The 19,521-nt window shown below is 34.9% G+C and overlaps 1 protein-coding gene across 1 annotated transcript in view; it reads left to right on the plus strand.

The window, feature by feature from the left end:
- The window catches only part of LOC126194768 (protein turtle-like), a 914,596-nt gene that overhangs the window by 850,105 nt on the left and 44,970 nt on the right, over positions 1-19,521 (plus strand). The window contains exons 13-16 of the mRNA XM_049933054.1: positions 1,701-1,769; positions 5,439-5,519; positions 15,144-15,329; positions 18,833-19,060. Of these exons, the coding sequence (XP_049789011.1) occupies positions 1,701-1,769; positions 5,439-5,519; positions 15,144-15,329; positions 18,833-19,060 (564 nt within the window). The remainder of the gene's footprint in view (positions 1-1,700; positions 1,770-5,438; positions 5,520-15,143; positions 15,330-18,832; positions 19,061-19,521) is intronic.

Consider the following 19,521-nt stretch of genomic DNA (forward strand, 5'->3'; position numbering starts at 1 on the left):
ATCAAACAGTCTCTCTTTCTTATGAAGAAAAGTGTACCTATAGCCACAAATGCAGCCAATAGTAAGTGAAAAAAATGATGAAATTTCACATGTAAAAAAAATTATTTTGCTATGTTTTTGAACTTCTGCTGCTACGAGTGTGAATCCTGAATCCTTTCTGGTCATGCTGACAAAGTTTTATGAATTTACTTGTAAAAGTATAGACAGTGGAAATTAAAATGTCCTGTGGTGCCTCTCCTGCCGTTTGACGTCCTACCCCCCCTTAAGTGGTTTCCACTGTGCCTACGTGGCATATGAAGCTTACATAAAAATTTATGATTATTCAAGGAGGGTGAACTAGTCTAAAAGGTGAAGTTTAAGGGGGACTTGTCACTTACATCGAAAAGAAATACAAATGTAAAACATTCATTGTCTTATGTTTTGGTGTCAGCAGCATTTTTAATCTTGTGCTGTAGAAATACAAAATCATGGGAAGTTCATAGTAACAATCACAATATACCAGCCTCCAGCTGCTGAATTTTTGTTATTTATGAAACAACTAGGTATTAAGAGGAAATATTAAATGTACATTTTAATTTAAATGTGTACTGCACATCTACTCTATGGCTGTACTTAAATACCTTGTCATTTCATATAATTTCTCCTTCATGCTTTTACAAGACTAATGGAAACCAGCAGAAATGCTATTGATAACATCTCTCTCTTCTTCTTCTTTCTTTTTTTTCCTTTTTTCTTAAAAAAAAAGTCAAAACACTCAGATCAGCTACCACTGCTGTTAAATATAGCAGTTGACTGTGCGTAGCAGAACCTCTTTACAACATTGTTGTTCAGAATACTGAATGAAATTGCTTGGTAAATAACCATGTGTGGTGGGATTGAAGTGAGCAGTTGGTTGCAGGCAATTTCGAAGTGATTCATTTACTCATGTATGGGGCCCTACACACACATGGAATGCTAAATGTTACAACTACTAACAACTTAACAAAGTAGCACGAATTTGGAATGGCTCACTGACATTAAATTTGATTTCTTAAATTCATGCGGCTTAAGCTTTCTTATCTCTACCTTCGTTGTTCATGTGCTGCTCACAATTGGAAAAAATGTAATAAAGCAAAACTGAGTGGGGCAGCTGCAATCGTTCTAGTTCCTCTTAATGGTACTTACACATTTGTATAAAAAATGTAGTATCATTTCAGTTGAGATTTATGGCTGAAATGTGTCACTACTACAATTATTTATGAAATGCATACTAAGAATGTTTGCATAAGTGTAATTCAGCAATACTGCTGTTAAATGACAGCAGTGTCAGCTAAAAGTAAGGTGATTTTCTTTTAAACTGTCTGCATTTGAGAGGCAGCTTTTGAGTGACATAATAAACACTCACATTTATTCAGTTATTTCCTTATTTATACTATTAACTGTTTCTTTAACTATTTCAGCTTTGAGATTGAAAAAGCTAACACTGATAAATATTTCATTGTACTAAATATGCTACAGTCTATCCATTTTAGTATGTATCAGTAAAATAATCAACACAGATTTCAAGTATGTTGTCTTTTGAAACTCCAGTATCATCAATACTACTTGTAAAAATATTAATGACAATTATGTTTGTAGTGAAACTAAATATTTTAGTTTATCTCCATAGATTGATTTTTTCTGTACTCTGACTGTCTTCTCATTTCCTTCAAATGATGCAGATCAGGGCATACCAACTATACGTGTAAATCAAATATCAGGAACAGACTTTCCATTTTCTCCACCTTCTGGTAAGGATCTATATGAGTATTGTAAGATAGTTACCTCTTTGTAGATGCATATTTCTGTGAGCATGTGCAGCATTCATTGTATGTTTTGTATGCATGTCGTAGTTGCAGTGGATGAGTGAAAACCATAATGTTCATTATGATACATACATTATTTCCCTTTATGCTTATCTGTATGAGCTGCTAAAGATGTACCTATTTTAAAAAAATACATGAATTAAACCACATTCTTCACCATATAAGAATTTTTTTATCAGCATTTCACTATATTGCACACAAATGGCCAGAAACTATATAATTTGTCATTTAAGAGGAAGAGAACAAGAGGAGTTAGATTTCAAGAACCATTTATTGTGGTGGAGCTGATAATCTAATAATCATGGGGGGCTGGAATTCTGTGGTAGACAAAGGAACAGAATGTAGCCTTATGGGAGAATATGGGTTTGGTAGAAGGAATGAGAGAGGAGATACACTAGTAGAGTTTGCCACAAACACCAGCTAGCAATAGCAAATACACTATTCATAAATCACAGGAGGAGGAGTTATGGTTGGAAAAGACCTGGAGACATGGGAAGATATCAATTGAAGTACAGCACTGTGAGACAGAGCTTCTGAAAGCAGATATTGGATTGTAAGGCAAGTGCAGGAGCAGATATAGTCCCAGATTACATTTTCATAATGAGGAACTGTGGACTGAATTTTAAGACAATCATCTTGAAAAATCAATGTGGAAAGAAGTAGGATACTGAAATACTGAGGAATGACAAGATGTGTTTGAAGTTATATGAGGCTGTAGATACTATGATAATGAATAACACAGCAGCCTGTTCAGTTGAAGAGGAATGGACATCTCTAAAGGTGCAGTCACAGAATTTGTGCAAATATTGGTGTAAGGAAGGTAACAGAAGAAATACTTCGACTGATTGATGAAAGGATGTACAAAATTGCTCAGGAAAAAGTCAAAAGTATGGTAATATAACTTGCTGAGAAATGAAATATTTAGAAAGGGCAAGAAATTTAAGGCAAACTCAGTACAAGAAAAATGTGAAGTTGAAAAACAAATGATCCTCAGAAGAACAGATTTAGCATACAGAAAAGCCAAAACAACCTTCACTAAAATAAAAAGCAATGGTGTTGACATTAAGAGTGCAAGAGGAATCCCACTGCTAAACATAGACCAGAGATCAGATAGAGGGAAAGAATACACTGAAGACCTTTACAAAGGGGAAGAACGGTCTGATGACATGGTAGAGGAAGAAATAGAAGTCAATTTGGAAGACATGAAAAATCCCGTCAGAGTTTGACAGAGCTGTGTAAGACTCAGGAGCAAATAAGGCAGAAAGAACAGATAAAATTCCTTCCAAATTTCTAAAATCTTTGGGGGGGGGGGGGGGGGGATGGATGAAAACCACTATTCAAGTTGGTATGTAGAATAGTAGAATATGAGAGAATGGAAACATACCATCAGACTTTTGGAAAAATATCATCTACACAAATCTCAGGTTAGCAAGGCAGATAAATGTGAGAATTATCACACAATCAGCCTAATTTCTCAGGTAGCCAAGTTACTGACAAGTATAATGTAAAGAAGAATGGAAAAAGGAAATTGGCAATCTTTCAGATAACAATCAGTTTGGCTTTAGGAAAGGTAAAGGCACCAGGGAGGCAGTTCTGACACTGTGCTTGATAATGGTGGCAAGATTTAAGAAAACTCTAGAAATGTTCATAGGACTTGTTGACGTAGAAAAAGCTTTTGACAATTTAAAATGGTGCAAGATCTTCAAAATACTGTAAAAAATAGAAATAAGCTGTAGAGAAAGATGGATAATATATAGTATGTACAGGAAACAAGAGGGAACAGTGAGAATGGCAGATCTAGAACAAAGTGCATTTATTAAAAATAGTGTAGGATAGGGTTGTAATCATTTAAATCTATTGTTCAGTCTATACATTGAAGAAGCAGTGACAACTAAAAGAAAGGCTCAAAGTAGGATTAAAATTTGGGGTGAAATTAATATTAGCAGTAAGACACACAGATAGTGTTGCTACCGTAAGTGAAAACAAAGAAGAATTAAGACAAATTGCATTTAATGAACAGTCTACTGAGCACAAAATATGAATTGACAGTAGACTGAAGGTGAAAGTATTGTGGAATAGCTTACGTAATATTAGTGAGAAACATACTATCAAAATTGGGGACCACGAAGTAGATGAAGTATATGATATGATGGACAAAGCAAGGAGGACATGAAATAGCAGATTAGCACATGAAAGGAGGGCATCTTTGGCCAAAAGACGTCTGCTGGTATCAACATTGACCTTATTTTGAGGAATAAATTTCTGAAAATGTACATCTGGAGCAAAACATTGTGCAGAAGTGAATCAAGGATTGTAAGGAAACCAGAAAAGGAGACAATTAAAGTGTACAAGGTGTGGTATTATTGAAGTATGTTGAAAATGAGTTTGACTGATAAAATAAGAAACAAGGATGTTCTCTGAACAACTGGCTAGGGAAAAAAGTGTGCAAAACACTGACAAGAAGAAGGGACAGAATGATAAGACTTGTAGAAGACATCAGGGAATAACTTCAGTGATGATACACTGAGCTGTTGAGAGTAAAAATTGTAAAGAAAGACAAAGATTAGAATATATCTAACAAATGATTGATGACATTGAGTGTAAATGTTACTCTATATGAAGAGGGTGGTATAGGAGAAGAAGTAGTGGCAGGCAACATCAAATCAGCCACATTGATGATGGGAAAAGGGTAGGTGGGGAAGAAAATGCACCATAAGGGAAATAAACTGAATATAAGATTATGTTTTTTACTGCAAACCAAGTGCAAGTTTCTCTAGGAGAAACAATATTTATTAGTTTATATTGTAAGTTCACAAAGTATTTATCTCTTTGGAAAGATACTAGAAGGATTGATGCTGATATGTGTTTTATATGTTAAACCACACATATAAAAAGTGAGCTTCATTTGTCAACTTCCAGTAACTATCATATAATACCTGATATGTATAGGAGTCATGATAAGTTGCAACAGTGATAGTCTGTTATATCCACAAACTATCAAGAAAAATGAATACCATTCTTGTCACAGTCACTGAAATGCAGAAACACCATCAATTCCACTGAGTAAAATGCCAATGTTATATGTGTGTGTGTGTTTTATGTATTGTGAAATTCCATATTATTGCCTGATAAGCAACACAAAAAGTACATGAACAGTTACAAAGAAGTACCTGTATTTAGTTTCTCTTTGAATGCTATTTCTATTAAAATATTTGTAGAATTGATGTGCAAAAGGAAACTGATTATATGATGATGAAACTTTCATGGAGAATCATGTCAGTCAACCTTCATTTGTAATAAGTGTGTAACATTATGACAATTATATCTGTAATGCTCTCATAAGAGAATTTCAGGCTGACCCATAGGTTGTCAGGTGTAAGGATGAGGAAACTGATAACTGACAGCATTTTGTAGACAAAAGTGCATGCTGGAAAAACTACCAATGCACTTAAAGCTCATTTTATTTGCTGTTTTTGCTTTGTTTAAACTTATGTACTATATTGTATATAAATATCATATAGCCTTATTTATATTCTTGTTATTACTTTTTGTTGCTCATCATTGCCTTTATTTCACTGTTTTATTTCATTCCAGACATTTTTGATTATAGTGTTATTGTCTTTCCAACTGATTCCACAGGAGCTTCTTATTTCCCACCGGTCCTGCGCCCCAAAGGTACTTGCTTAATTTTCAATTTTAATTTGTTTTAATTTTGTTTTAATATGTTTAGTTATGTATTGTGTATTTCCAATATAACTCTCTATATATTACCTGTCCGGAGAAGATCGCAAACATAACATTATGTACTTGTGTGTCTTAACTTTCAGTTATGCTTAGAGTGTGTTTGTATTCTATGCTGCTAAAAAATAGTGGAACTAATTACTCCTTTTGAACAAAAATATATGTTCATTTCATCAGCTGCAAGGGTCTGCTGTTACAAATGCTGATATATATCATCCTTTACACCTACTTGTCACAAAAATTTTGACCAATGAATAAAAAGAATTCATCACTGTTGTGCATTCATTGTTCACATCTAATCTGTTCTGTTCATTGGTGAATACGGACAACAAAGGTTATACATAATTGTTCATATGCCAAAGGTAGACTGTCCATAGACTGTAAAATTGCTGAGTTTGAGCTTTCAGAGGACTTAAGTCACTTACAATTATAAATAATACAGCAAATGAAAGAACAACTCAGAGAGCTTTGTTTATATACCTGTGCATATGTACTGTTTTCTGTGTCATCCATTAGAAAGTGCCAGTAGGCAAGATGACAACTAGTGAATAGAAAGCTCTTTGTGTTTTTTACAGTTTGCAATGACTGAATCTGTTGTTACAATGTAATGTGTTCTGTATTAAGTTTCATTGTGATAATGTTTGAATACTCTGATTCTCTTTGCAAAGAGAAGAGTACAGGACAACCAAGAGTAACTGAAGACATGTTGAATGAGAAGAGAATCTTTCACACATAGCCCCAAGAAATTAGTCGGGAGGCTATTTGTGAACTAGCAATTTCAGTGATATCTCTGTGGAGACTTAAGGATATGCTTACAACTACATCCTTATTGTTTACAGTTGTTAGAGCTCTAAGCCTACAGTTTATGTGTCAGCTTTGCAAGCAAACATTGTTGCATGACAATGAAGATTTTTGGATTGGTCACCTTCAGTGATGAATCATCATTTCACCTAAGTGGAAATGTGAACATACATAATGATGCATCTCGAGGTCGCAAATCCCCACAAGGTGGTCCAGCTTCAGTGAGACTCCCTCTTTTTTGGTGAAGTGATCGTAAGTGGTGTTTTTTGTCTTGTTGTGCTAGAACTGTGGCTCTTCTGTAGATTGGAAGAAGGTGATCTACAGAACTCATTTGACAGCAAGAAGATGTGGCGCCTCAATGGCCTAACCCAGTATGCAACTGGTTAAACGACATTCTACCTGACCGCTGGATTGCTTGCAAGGAGCTGGATGAAAGAGCTTGTTTTGCATGACCTTCACATTCACCCCATCTGACGCCATGTGATTTTTGCATTTGGGGTTCACAAAAGATCATGTGTATGTGTCAGTGCTACCAACTTATTCATCTGATTTAGTAATAGCATTATTGCAACAATTACTCCAGATGCAGTGATCAAGGTTCAGGAAGAACACACCTGTTAACTCAACATGTGCCATGTGACGAATGGTGCTCACTCTGAGCACATGTAAAAGAAACTGTTTGAGTTGTTCTTTCATTTGATGTACTGTTTATAATTGTAAGTTTAAATAAATGCTACAATTTATTACAATATCTGTTCCTTCTGACATTCATGTATGTCTGAAGGAACAGACACTGGTGGCAATCAATCTACAACTGTAGTAATTTCATGAAATTTTGTCGCTGTTGTTGATATTTTTGACAACTGTGTTAGTAAATCATACCTGTTGGTGACACATGAGAATTTGTAATGAACCAGGACTTGAACTCTGATTTGCCACTCATTGTGAGTGGTCACTCTGACCATCTCAGTTATTTGTGCACACTTCCAGGACTGATCAAAACCTCCATATGTTGCAGTGCCTATGCCTCCATTGCTAAAAAGCTTTGAAACACTAATATTTAGTTTGAAACACCCAGTATTCATCTGATTTCACAAGGCTGTAACCTCTACGTGAACAAAGACAGAAACCAGAGGTACTTTTTTACCAACACAATGAGACTAAAAGTTATATCATATTTCCAGCTGTAAGTTGCTGCTTCTTGTTGTGGCTGGTAGGGGTCTCCATGGTGCAGCCAGCTCAATCATTTATTACCTAATATACAGTGAATGGAGTAGGCCTTAACACAGCAACACAAGGCCATATACTCCACCCTTCCCACTATTTCTCATTCTCTTCTTAAGCCAATAATGCTGCTGAATTCACTCATTGTAACATTAATCACATTTCATTTTCCAATTTCTTCCATCACATCTGCTGTGTTGAAAATCTCATCCATTGCTTCCTCATCTGCATCTGAGGTTGCCATATACATTTGTATTGTATTGACAGGATCTCACCTTCATTTTACATTAGTATTACATTGATGAAAAGCTTTTTATAGTTTCTTCTATAAATTATTTGTACAGTATGACTGTACAGTACAGTGTGATTGGATTTGTGATTTCCTGTGAAAGGTCACAGGTCTTCGCTTTCAGATACTTGTTACACAGTCTTGAAATCTCCACTGTAACTTCTCCTTCTCTTCAGTCTTCACTAAGTTCAAGTATGTTTTACTTATTGTCTTCTATTTCATTGTTCACATTTCACAGTTTTCTTTCCTGCTTCCGTGTCTCACATTCCAAGCACCAAATTGATTCCATATTTTTGGATTTCCAGGCTTTTGGCACCATTTCTCACAAAAGACTTCTAATCTAGTTGTGTGCCTATGGAATATTGCTTCAAGTGTGTGACTGGATTTGTGATTTCCTGTGAAAGGTCACAGTTCGTAGTAGTTGATGGAAAGTCATCGAGTAAAACAGAATTGATATCCAGCATTCCCCAAGGAAGTGTTACGGGCACCCTGCTGTCCCTAAACTATATAAACGATTTAGGATATAATCTGATCAGCCCTCTTAGACTGTTTTCAGATGGTGCTGTCATTTACATCTACTAAAGGCATCAGAAGATCAAAATCAGTTGCAAAATGACTTAGACACAATATCCGTTTGGTGTAAAAAGTACCAATTGTCTCTTAATAAGGAAAAGTGTGAGGTCACCCACATGAGTACAAAAAGAAATCCATTAAATTTTGGTTACACAATAAATCACACAAATTTAAATGCTGTCAGTTCAGTTAAATATCCTAGGAATTACAATTATGAACAACTTAACATTGGAACAATCACATAGATGATGATGATGATGATGATGATGTGGGGAAGGCAAACCAAACACAATGCTTTATTGGCAGAATGCTTAGAAGATGCAACATGTCTGCTAAAGAAACTGCATGCACTACACCTGTTTGTTCTTTGCTATTACTGCACTTTGTTGGTCTATACCAGATATGACTGACTGAGGAAATCGAAAAAGTTCAAAGAAGATAGCTCATTTTATATTATCACAAAATAGAGAATGGAGTATCACAGGTATGATAAAAGAGTTGGGATGGCAATCATTAAAACAAAGACTTTTGTGTTGTGGTGAGAACTTCTCATGAACTTTCAGTCACCATCATTCTCCTCTGAATGTGAAAATATTTTATTGTCACCAACCTGCTTAGGGAGAAATGATCTACATAATGAAATAAGAGAAATCAGGGCTCATACAGAAATATTTAAGTGTTCATTTTTCCCCCATGCTTCTTGAGAGTGGGATGGTAGAGAAGGTGGTTTTAAGAAATCTCTGCCAAACACTTAAGTGTGAATTGCAGGATAGTCATGTAGATGTACATTTAGATATGTATAAGTAATCTTCTTACCTCTTTTACCTGTGCTCAATCAACTGTCATAGAGCTTGAAGGAGTTCTGACTGTCGTAATCACAAATTGGTTCTATTGCCACAGCAGTACAAGTTTGCTGTGGAGAACCATAGTTCAGCTGGACTATGGATGTCCAGATGAATCCTTAATATTGTAGTCTCCCACTGCCTTCTTATTATTGTGTATTTGATGGTATACATTTGTTTCTTGAATGATTTCTCCCACTTATGACAAGACAATATCCTCCTTCATTGTAAGTTAAAGTGAACTGTTTGTCCCAAAAATCATCTGACTCATACCTATTTGGCCACGTTAGACAATGCTCACTACCACTTAGAGGTGTAGATTAGATTTTTTTCCCTTTTATGGACTATCAGATGTCAATGGTGCTTCTCAGATCCCAGTGCTAAGCTAATATATATATTGTAAGTAGAATTACATAGGTCTCCATTCAGTTGCTGCATGAAGTGCAGATCTTCTTGCCTTATGATGATGGTGGTGGTGATGATGTTGAATTTCTCTAATTTATGTCACATGACATCCCAATCCTACACCAACATAACATGGGGTGAGATATAAGATGAGTGTCTAATTATCACCTGCCATTACATTGGAAGAGGGCCTGTGAAATATGAATCAATGGAAGAATTCTTTGAACTTCAATCTTTTTGAAACTGCAGCAGCTTCATCTGGAGAGAAATATATATAGGAAAGTACAAATGATCTAGGTTAGAAACTGGCACATAAGTCATAAGAAAAATTGTCTAAGTGCCAATAGATTACTACAGCCAAAATTTTAAAATTCAGGAGTTTTGAAACTGAATACATCACAGTAGTTGCTAGGATGGGGTGTGGAAAAGGGTCCATTCTGGTTCTCAACTCAGCAAGCACTCTTGTCTATTTATAGATATTTGGAAATGAAATAATTGTTGATCTAAAATAAACTGGTTAGGAAGAAGTGTCATACCTACACTATGTATCCTTATATTTGGAATTCCACTTCTTTGTTATGACAGATTCATTTTTCTTCAGCTATAATGACAGGTTGTTCTTCCTCAGTCTTATTCCACATCAGTAATAAGCATGCTCAGACTCTTTGCTTATAATCACTCAAGCAACCATCAAAATTCACAGTTAAATAAAAATTATTTCCAGTTGGATCATTATTTCTTCCTGTTTGCTTAAAAAAACTACTACTACTCACTATCCCTTTACTCAAAGCTCTTTTTATGAATTTTTGACACTGTGATAAAACTACTACATGCACATCTCATCTTTACATTTTGTTACATAGTTGGTATGAATATAATTTCAACATTACTGGTTGCAGCCATGCCTCATAAACATACGTGAAATACTCCCCCTAAAGGCCAGTCAGAACTTTTGTTTGTCTGACCATGGAAATGATTGTTTGCAATGTATCACTGGAAACATAGTCTTTCCTAGTCGTTAGTCTTCATTATCATTCCCTTCTTTGATTACAAATATCAGTAATATTTATATTCTTAAGTTTTATATTTGTGCTGTGAAGACTCTTGTAAAACACAAAAACTCATGCCTGGGCTAGGAACACTGCATCTTAACTTGAATTGTTGTTGTATTTGAATGCAAAATGGGAATTAATGAAGAATCATAGGCTTTTTCATCTCTAGGGATAATTTTACAAAAAAGAAAACCATTTCTACTTTGTTGTCAAACTACTGGTTGTAAAAACAGCATAATGCCCTTGGTTCTGTCATCTGGTTAGGTTATTTTTAATTCATTTTATATAACATTTATTTCAAGTTTAATTCCTCAGTGTGTATGTGTTCAATGACTCGTATCAGTTGTATGAACACTGTCATCTTTCATTAGCACATCCTGTCCTCCATTAAATTTCTTTTACCAAATCTCCTGTGGAACTAGGTCTGGAGATGTTAGTGTAATTCTCATTTGCCTATATATATTAAAAATGTTTTACAGTTTGCATGTTCTGCCTGGGGTCTGTTTGCAAAACATATTTGCGCATTCAACATAGATAAACATAGAGTGACCTCTGCATGTGCATGAAATGGTACCTCTTTGGGTAAAAACTGATGCTATATTCAGATCTAATCAATTAACTCATTTTTCTTTAAGTATTAGGAAAAGGTTTTTCTACATGAAAATGTTGCAGATCATAGTAATGAAATAATGTTTGAACATATGCTTCAGTAATTACAGCATGTAAAGGTAACTGTAGAAATGGTGTAAATAAAAAAAAAAAAAATACAGTGTCTCAGTTATATGATCTTATTACACGTTTCACTAAATGAGATTTTTCATGGCATATCTATCTTTAAAGAATTTAAATTTTATGCATTTCATAACTCTGTCAGATGACATGTTCAGTATAAAATACAGGCTATATTTTAAGTAGACCTATTAGAGGTGCACTGTATAAATTTTAAGAAAATGCAAATGTATTCAGTATAAGAGTGGAAAGAAAGAATCACATGTTTTACTTAGTTTCTAATTACTCATGCTCTACCACATGACAATAAAAATAACATTAAATATGTATTTTAACTTGATTATTCCAATAATATATTTTATGAAGGGAACTTTTATGTATGTCAGACGACATTAATAGCAAACCAAAACAGAAAGCATTCTTGCAACAAGTGATGATGTTTCTTTACACAGGAGTTCTCTTCAGTTGGATATTATCTCTAGTCTCAACTGCAAATTTGCTTAAATTAATGGCAAGCCAAAACAGAAAGCATTCTAGCAACAAGTGATGGAAATTCTAAAAATGACTTAATGTCCTTATTCAGTACTTGATTCTTTGAATGTTCATTTTTAAACAGCCTTTTATTTTTTGAGGTTCCCCATATGTGTGAGCTATTTATTATACTGCCACTATCTTATCGATGAAAAATGTTTAAAAGAGAGAGTACTATTAAACACAAAACTTTTAAAACTATTGAATTACTTTTATTTACCATTGCCATTTGTTGTGTCAAGTTCTTGAGAGAACTACTTTTTTGTTAAAAGAAATAGCCTAGTAGTTCTTATTTCTTGTGTGAAAATTATTTTCATTACATCTTGAGAATTCCATCCTGCTTGGAACCTAAGAAATAATTTGGAATGAAATAAGAATAAATCTGCTAATGCCAACTAAGTTCGTAAGTGCAAATTGAAATTTAAAAACATTTTAGGCCGTTTTGTGACATTATTTCCTTCTCTCTAACAGGTAATGACAAATAATGTGGTTGTGAAATAACAGTCACACTGTAGTGTGATGTAATATGGGCTGTTTACACTGTGCTGTATTCCAGGCATGTCATGACATGGATTTTGCTGAGAAATAATTTCTACTATGTGAAAGTGCTTGACTCTCCACTTAATCTCATTTGTATATCTTAGCTGTTTGTAATATTAGACTGGATTGGACAAGATTATTTTGTTCAGCCTCTCTCTTAGAACATATCACCAAAGTTTACTGTTCTACTTATTTTCTTCTCAGAACAGTTGTTGCAATTTGTTGTATAATTCATTATTTAATGTGTCACATATTTTATCTAAATTCAGTAGGTTTTCATCACTTTTTTTTTCTGAAATAATTCCTCTTGTCTTAGTCCTAAATCAAACATTAATGACTGTCACTTTTGGAAATGAACTGAAGTATTCTATAAATGCACTAGTTTAAAATCTTTGATTCTACAAAAATTTTGCCGCTACACATCTTTGCACCTGATGATGGGGTAACAACTGAAAACCAGTTTGTAAAAGAAAATAATAAATATTGTAGAATAGTACACCACTGTCACGCCTTTTCATTCGCAGTAAATAAATATTTCATCAGGAACTGGTAGAACTGTCAATCAGTGCAATTATTATACTTAATTAATATTATTTTCAGTTTGATAAAGTCTTTTTTTCCCTTGTAATATGTAGGACACTGTTACAAATTCCAATCTACATTTATATTTCTTAAACCAAGCAAGGAGTGGCATGGTTCAGTTAATGAAACTATGGCCAGTTCAATTTCCCATTGCTGTTTGCTTTGTGCTTTGTCACTAAGATTGTATAACATATTTTCCATTCATTCTGTGTCCCATAAATCATGGTGTTTATGCATAGGTTGCTGCAGAAAGTGAGCATTCTCTTGTTACTTGTAAATAACTGTAGACAGTGGTGAATATTGGCAAAATGGAAAGGAAATATTTTGCTGAGACATGCAGTATATCAGGTCAAAGAGTTAACTAACGCTGTTCAAAAGAATTTAGGGGAACATGTGCATCAACACCCAGTACATTACATCCATTTTTATGCAGGGAGTAATTGTGGTGCATGGCTTCAAATCTTTACTTTCAACATAGACAATCTTTTATTGACCGTATTATGCATTAAATTGTCAGATGAGTCCTCAGAGGGAAGTGAGTACTGGGATCTCACTAATTTTCTAGTGATATGGCAGTTGTCATTTATGTATGTTGTATTCAACCAAGCACTTGTAATGCAACACCTTAATACTATGCAAATTGGAAGTCAGTCTGTTTGATCCTAAAAAGCTGGACTTTCAGTCATGTTGTTGCAGATGCCAGTGCCTCTCCATGTGTCATCCATAGGTTGTGGACACACTAAGTGTGACAAGTCAGCATATTCGAGGTGAGATGGACAAGGTTGTTGATTCCACACGAAGACCGATATCTGTACAGCTTTGTGTTATAGATTCATATGTCTACCACTAAAGCACTGCAAGATGATCTCAAAAAAGCCACTGCAGCTGCTGTATGAGGTCAGACTGCAATGAACAGGTTACAAGAAAGGACCTTACAGCCCAGACGTCCTGTTTGAGTACCATGCTTGACACGACAGCATCTCACAGCTCACCTTCAGTTCTGCAATTTCAATCTCAACTAGCAACTTTGTCACTGGTGAAATGTGTTATTCACAGATCTGTCCATCAATTTTCAAAGTTCTGTGATATGGGGAGGCTTCAGTGTTGACAGCCATACTGATCTTGTCGTTGTCTGTGGCTGCCTTACCACCAGGCAGTACATCAAACAGATCCTGTTGGACCATGTGGTGGTGGCCCTGAATTACCTTTAATGCCAGGGCCCAAGTGACAGGCATCAGCAGGGATGTTTCTCAAAGCCTGGACATAAAGGAACAGAACGGGCGGCGATGAGTCCCAATCTAAATGCTATTGAGCATTTGTGAGACATGCTTGACAAATGTGTTCACAATCATCCTGTTCCTTTCAGACTCTCCAAGAACTCTCATGGGCTTTCATTGAAGAATGGGAACAGATACAACGGATGACCTCTTTAGAATACACAGAGCATGCCATGTAGGTATCAGGCAGTAACAAATGCTCAAGGAGGGCATAAATATTATTAAAGCTCTTGAAGTCCAATGGAAAGCACCCAGAATGACAGGATGTGTGATTGTTTTCACCTGGTTTTTGACACCTCTCAGACATTTCTGTTCTTTTTTACGTGTAATGATCTTTTGTTGTGAACTTAATTTTCGAAAGATAAATGTATAATTTGGTAACATACCTAGTCCTCAGTCATTGCTCAGTACAGGGTGGCAAATGCTAAAAATCGTGTATTTCTAATTCCTTTGAGCACTGTATTTATATTTTCTCAATTAGTAAGTGGCCAGTTTTAAAATAGCTCACACAGCCTATTGTTTTACATGAAGTACTGTAGTCAGCTGCTTTTTTCTCATCTAAGAAAGTTATCACTTTAAGTACAGCTTTCTGTTAATGATTGATTAAATCACTTGTATAGAATGTAAATTTTCAGTGTGCTGAAAAATATTGTTAGCATTTCACTAATTTGATAGGCTATCAAAACATGAATTTCTCTATGTGTAATAAGCAGGGCCAAAACCTGGACCACCACGCAATGTGACAGTGACGGAAGTAGGCAATGGTTTTCTTATAACATGGCAAGCACCTTTAGAAAGGGCCCATCTTGTGCAGTACTATACTATTAAGTACCGCACAGATGCAGCTTGGAAAACCTTAAACAAAGGTCAGATTCGTCCAGAGGAAACTTCTTACCTTGGTGAGTAGCAGTCATAATCATTCTCTATAATGATTTTTTTTCTGAATGCTATACTTTTATATTTTGTCACTTAAAAGCAAAATGCAGACACTGTACTCAAAAAAGTAAATCATTCTAAGAGTAAGGTAAAATATATCTAAAAACAAAGACAATGTGACTTACCGAACGAAAGTGCTGGCAGGTCGATAGACCTGTTTGTGTGTCTATCGACCTGCCAGCACTTTCGTTCGGTAAGTCACATCATCTTTGTTTTTAGATATATTTTTCCCATGTGGAATGTTTCCCTCTATTATATTCATAAGAGTAAGGTAAAAATGATATGGAACATTATTAAAAAAGACACAAACAAAAATGATGATCCAAATGAAATTGACCCCACAGAAAGTAGCCCTGGCAGAAATGGTGACACTTTCAAATGACTCGCCATCAAATTCAGTGACTACATCCATACAGTGGTAGCAAATGCTGCACCCATTATTAAAGAACTTGAGCAGACATGGCATACACCATCAGAAGAGCAAAACAAGAAAAAGTATCCTGTTGCTATACTTTATGACCTAGCCAAAGTCTTTGATTGTTTTGATCATGAAATACTGTTTGGCAAACTAAAGTTGTATGTCATTAATGCCATCCCTCTCAGGGATGAAGTCTTACTGTCATAATAGAAAGCAGAAGGACCCGCTGACAGACTGTGTGGCAGGTTTGAAAGGGGAGAACATAACATGTGGAGTCTGACAAGGATTGATACTAGGTGCACCCTTGTTCTTAACTACATCAATGATCATTCAAAGAATTGTTCAAAATCAGTGCATTTGTTGATGATACAATTAATGGTCCAAAAACAACTTGTAGACAAAGCCAAGATGATAGCTGAACAGGACCCAAAAGTGGTTGACAGCTAACACTTTGTTTGAATTTCACAAAGACTCATATTATGCAATTTCAAATATGCAAAACTGACTTGCGAGCATCAGAAGTAAACATTGATGGTCAGGCACTAAGCAAAGCTCCGTGAATAATATTCTTTGGCGTCCACTTAGATAATTAGTTAAAATGAAGTCAGCACTTCGATAAACTAAAATGATGAAGGTCATTTCAGCGTGTTTTGCCCTTAGTAGCAGCTATCATTTTGTTGACCATAAGACAAGAATATTGGCCTGTTTTGCATATTTTCACTCATTGTGTTATGGAATGATCATCTGGAATAATTAGCATAAGTAAGTACAGTTATGTACTCTGTTTCAAAATTATTCAGGTAGCTGCCAAATAACTTACTGCAAAATATTGTGAATCCCAAACAGTTCAAAACCAAGTTAAAAACATATTTCACGATCCATTCTTTCTAAAAATTATCTGAATATCTGGATTCAAGGTCTGAAAATTCCATAGCAGGGCAACAGCCTGAAGCCTTTTGACTGTAGCTTGTACAGCTTCCAGCTGTTTATGGACTGTGGCCAATTTCTCCTGCACTCGCACACAACAGGTGCAGCATATGTCCGTTTTTAATCAGTGTTTATCTACACTACAAAGAGTATAACACCAACCTAAACAATCACTTTACGCACTGTAAGTACCACTGCTGCACTACTAATTTTTACAGTTCCCAAAATTTAGCTCATACAATGCAAATACACTACTATTTGCACAAAAACTTAGAATCAGTTTGTATACAGTAGTACAATTTGCTTTGGAGAAGCATGTGAGAACAAAAACTAAGCTAAATCCTGTGTATAAACAGAAACTTCTTACCCAGCTGCATTCATTGGACTCCCCTACCCTAGAGACATTCCTAGAGAAATTAAAATGTTATGGTATTAAATGTTTTCTCTTGCATAGATGGAGTTGTATCTTAACTACAGGAAACAAAATGTCACATTAACAAATGATGTGTCAGGAATAAAGTTAAAAACTGAATGATGAGACATTAATTATTCAGTCCCTATAGGTCAGTGTTTCACCCATTCCTGTAACGAAGACATTGAATGACTCTTCAAAAACGGTGGTTTTTGCTGATGATATTAGTGTATTGATAAAGGACTGAAACACTTTCTTGTCAGATACAGCCAGGACAATAATGGAACAGGCTTACAACTGTTTCATAGCAAATGCTGTAACTCTTGATCTTATGAAGACTCATATTATACAGTTCCAAACAATTCAAAAGCATTTACAGTAACCAAAAGACTAGATCAATGGCCGTAAGGTGGATGAGGCTTAGCATATGAAATTTATTTGCATCTTAACAAATAATAATCTGACATGACACCAACATGTGGATAAGTTAAAAAAAAAATGTTGATCTACAGACGGGATTGCTGCTATACTTTTATTCTTTCAGTCAGTACTGGCCTATGGTATAACAATATAGGTCATGACACTAAGTGCAAAAAATAATTTATTCTGCAGATATGTGCATTAAGATTCTTGAACAAAGTTGTTAACTTAACAGCTTGTAAAAGCCTCTTGGGGGACCTATGGGTTCTTACACTTATGTGTTGTCTATATACAAACTCCATCATGACACTGGTAGTTAGTAATTAGGGTGAATTTCCTAGGAACCGTACAATTGATAGTCACATACTAGAAGGAATTTTTTTCAGAATGGAGTTTTATATTCCAGTAGAGCCTCTGTAACAGGTTACCGACAGACATTGGGCTAGATACTGATAATCCCCAGATATCCAGAAACAAAGAAAAGGAATACTACATTAGTCAGTCCTATAATTTATCCAAATATTTGGACTCTGGGGTGTAAATTCTGCATAATCTCTAAATGAGAATTTTTTGGGGATTCATTTATTCCATTATGATTGTTATTTGGGAAACATTTGGAAAGAAATTTTGCTTTCCTAATTACACCACTTAACTGTTGTTTGCTTACCATTTAAACTTTACATTTATGTAAGTATATGGCTCATCATCATTTTAATCACATGTAGCTGCTTTCTCCAACACAGCCATGACTGACAAAAAAGAATTTTCAATTCTGCCTCTCTCTGAGAGGTGCTACCATTGCTTGATGCTTCAAATTTCTCTTTTAGTAACTGAGATATTCCATTCCATTAATGAAGATTAACCATATTTTTAAAAATAATTTTTGATTTTCATTTTCTATCTCTGTGGTATCTTCTGTTATCAAATATTTAAACAGAAAGATTCATCTTTTAAATTATATTCATTTTGAAATTTTAGATGAGAGATTTGATAGAGGGCCTCAAAATTAGTTGTTTTACTAACGACCAATGTTTACTTCAAAGCACAACTACAACAATCCTCCTCCTGGGTTGGCAAGAGACACTAGAACTTGCCATTTGCATTTACATGGCACTTTTAAAATTTTCAAGACAAATCACTATGACAACTGTAATAAAAATGACCTTTCTAATTGTCAGTATTTGTGCTTCCTCAAATCTACATTTTTCTTTACATTTATGTTTCTTCTAGTGTGGCCCATTTTGCATGTATGTTACTTCTTACAACATATGGTTTATTCCTACTTTCAGTTAAGAACTTGGTTGGTGGACGAACATATCACTTCAGAGTCCTGGCCAATTCATTCCGCAGCTATGAGAGTAGTGATGAAGTCAAGTACCCTGTGCCTGCTCGTGTAAAACACAAGGCAATCACAGCAGGTGTTGTTGGAGGGATACTGTTCTTCATTGTTGCTATCATATTGTCAGTGTGTGCTGTTAAAATATGCAACAAGAGGAAGCGTCGGAAACAAGAGAAGGGTGAGCAGAAAAGAAATAAGATCTTATATATCTTTCTTCCAAAACATTATTATTCAACAGACTTCTCAGCTAAATATAATAAAATAGCTCATCAAACATTAATTCAGTAAAATTTAGGTAATAAAGAAGTAGATGTAGAAACAGTGTTTCTATGCTTTGTTTTATTTGAGTAATTGTAGTCTCATACTACTGTATAACATTCTTATGATAAATCTGTAGATTTATTTCTTTATACTCTGCAAAGTAAGATGAACATTTTACAGTTATTGTTGTTGAGAATTTCTTGAGCTACATTTTTTTGGAATATAATTTTGTCATTATCTTGTAAACTTATTTTACATCACCCTCACATGAGACTATGCAATCACATCTTTCATTCCCCATGGCCATAAAGATTAAAACAGTGACTCTACAGATTTTAGACAAGAACATTCTGGAATAAAAACTGAGTTTAGGAATTA

This window comes from Schistocerca nitens, chromosome 7, assembly GCF_023898315.1.
Source record: "Schistocerca nitens isolate TAMUIC-IGC-003100 chromosome 7, iqSchNite1.1, whole genome shotgun sequence".
Classification (NCBI taxonomy): domain Eukaryota; kingdom Metazoa; phylum Arthropoda; class Insecta; order Orthoptera; family Acrididae; genus Schistocerca; species Schistocerca nitens.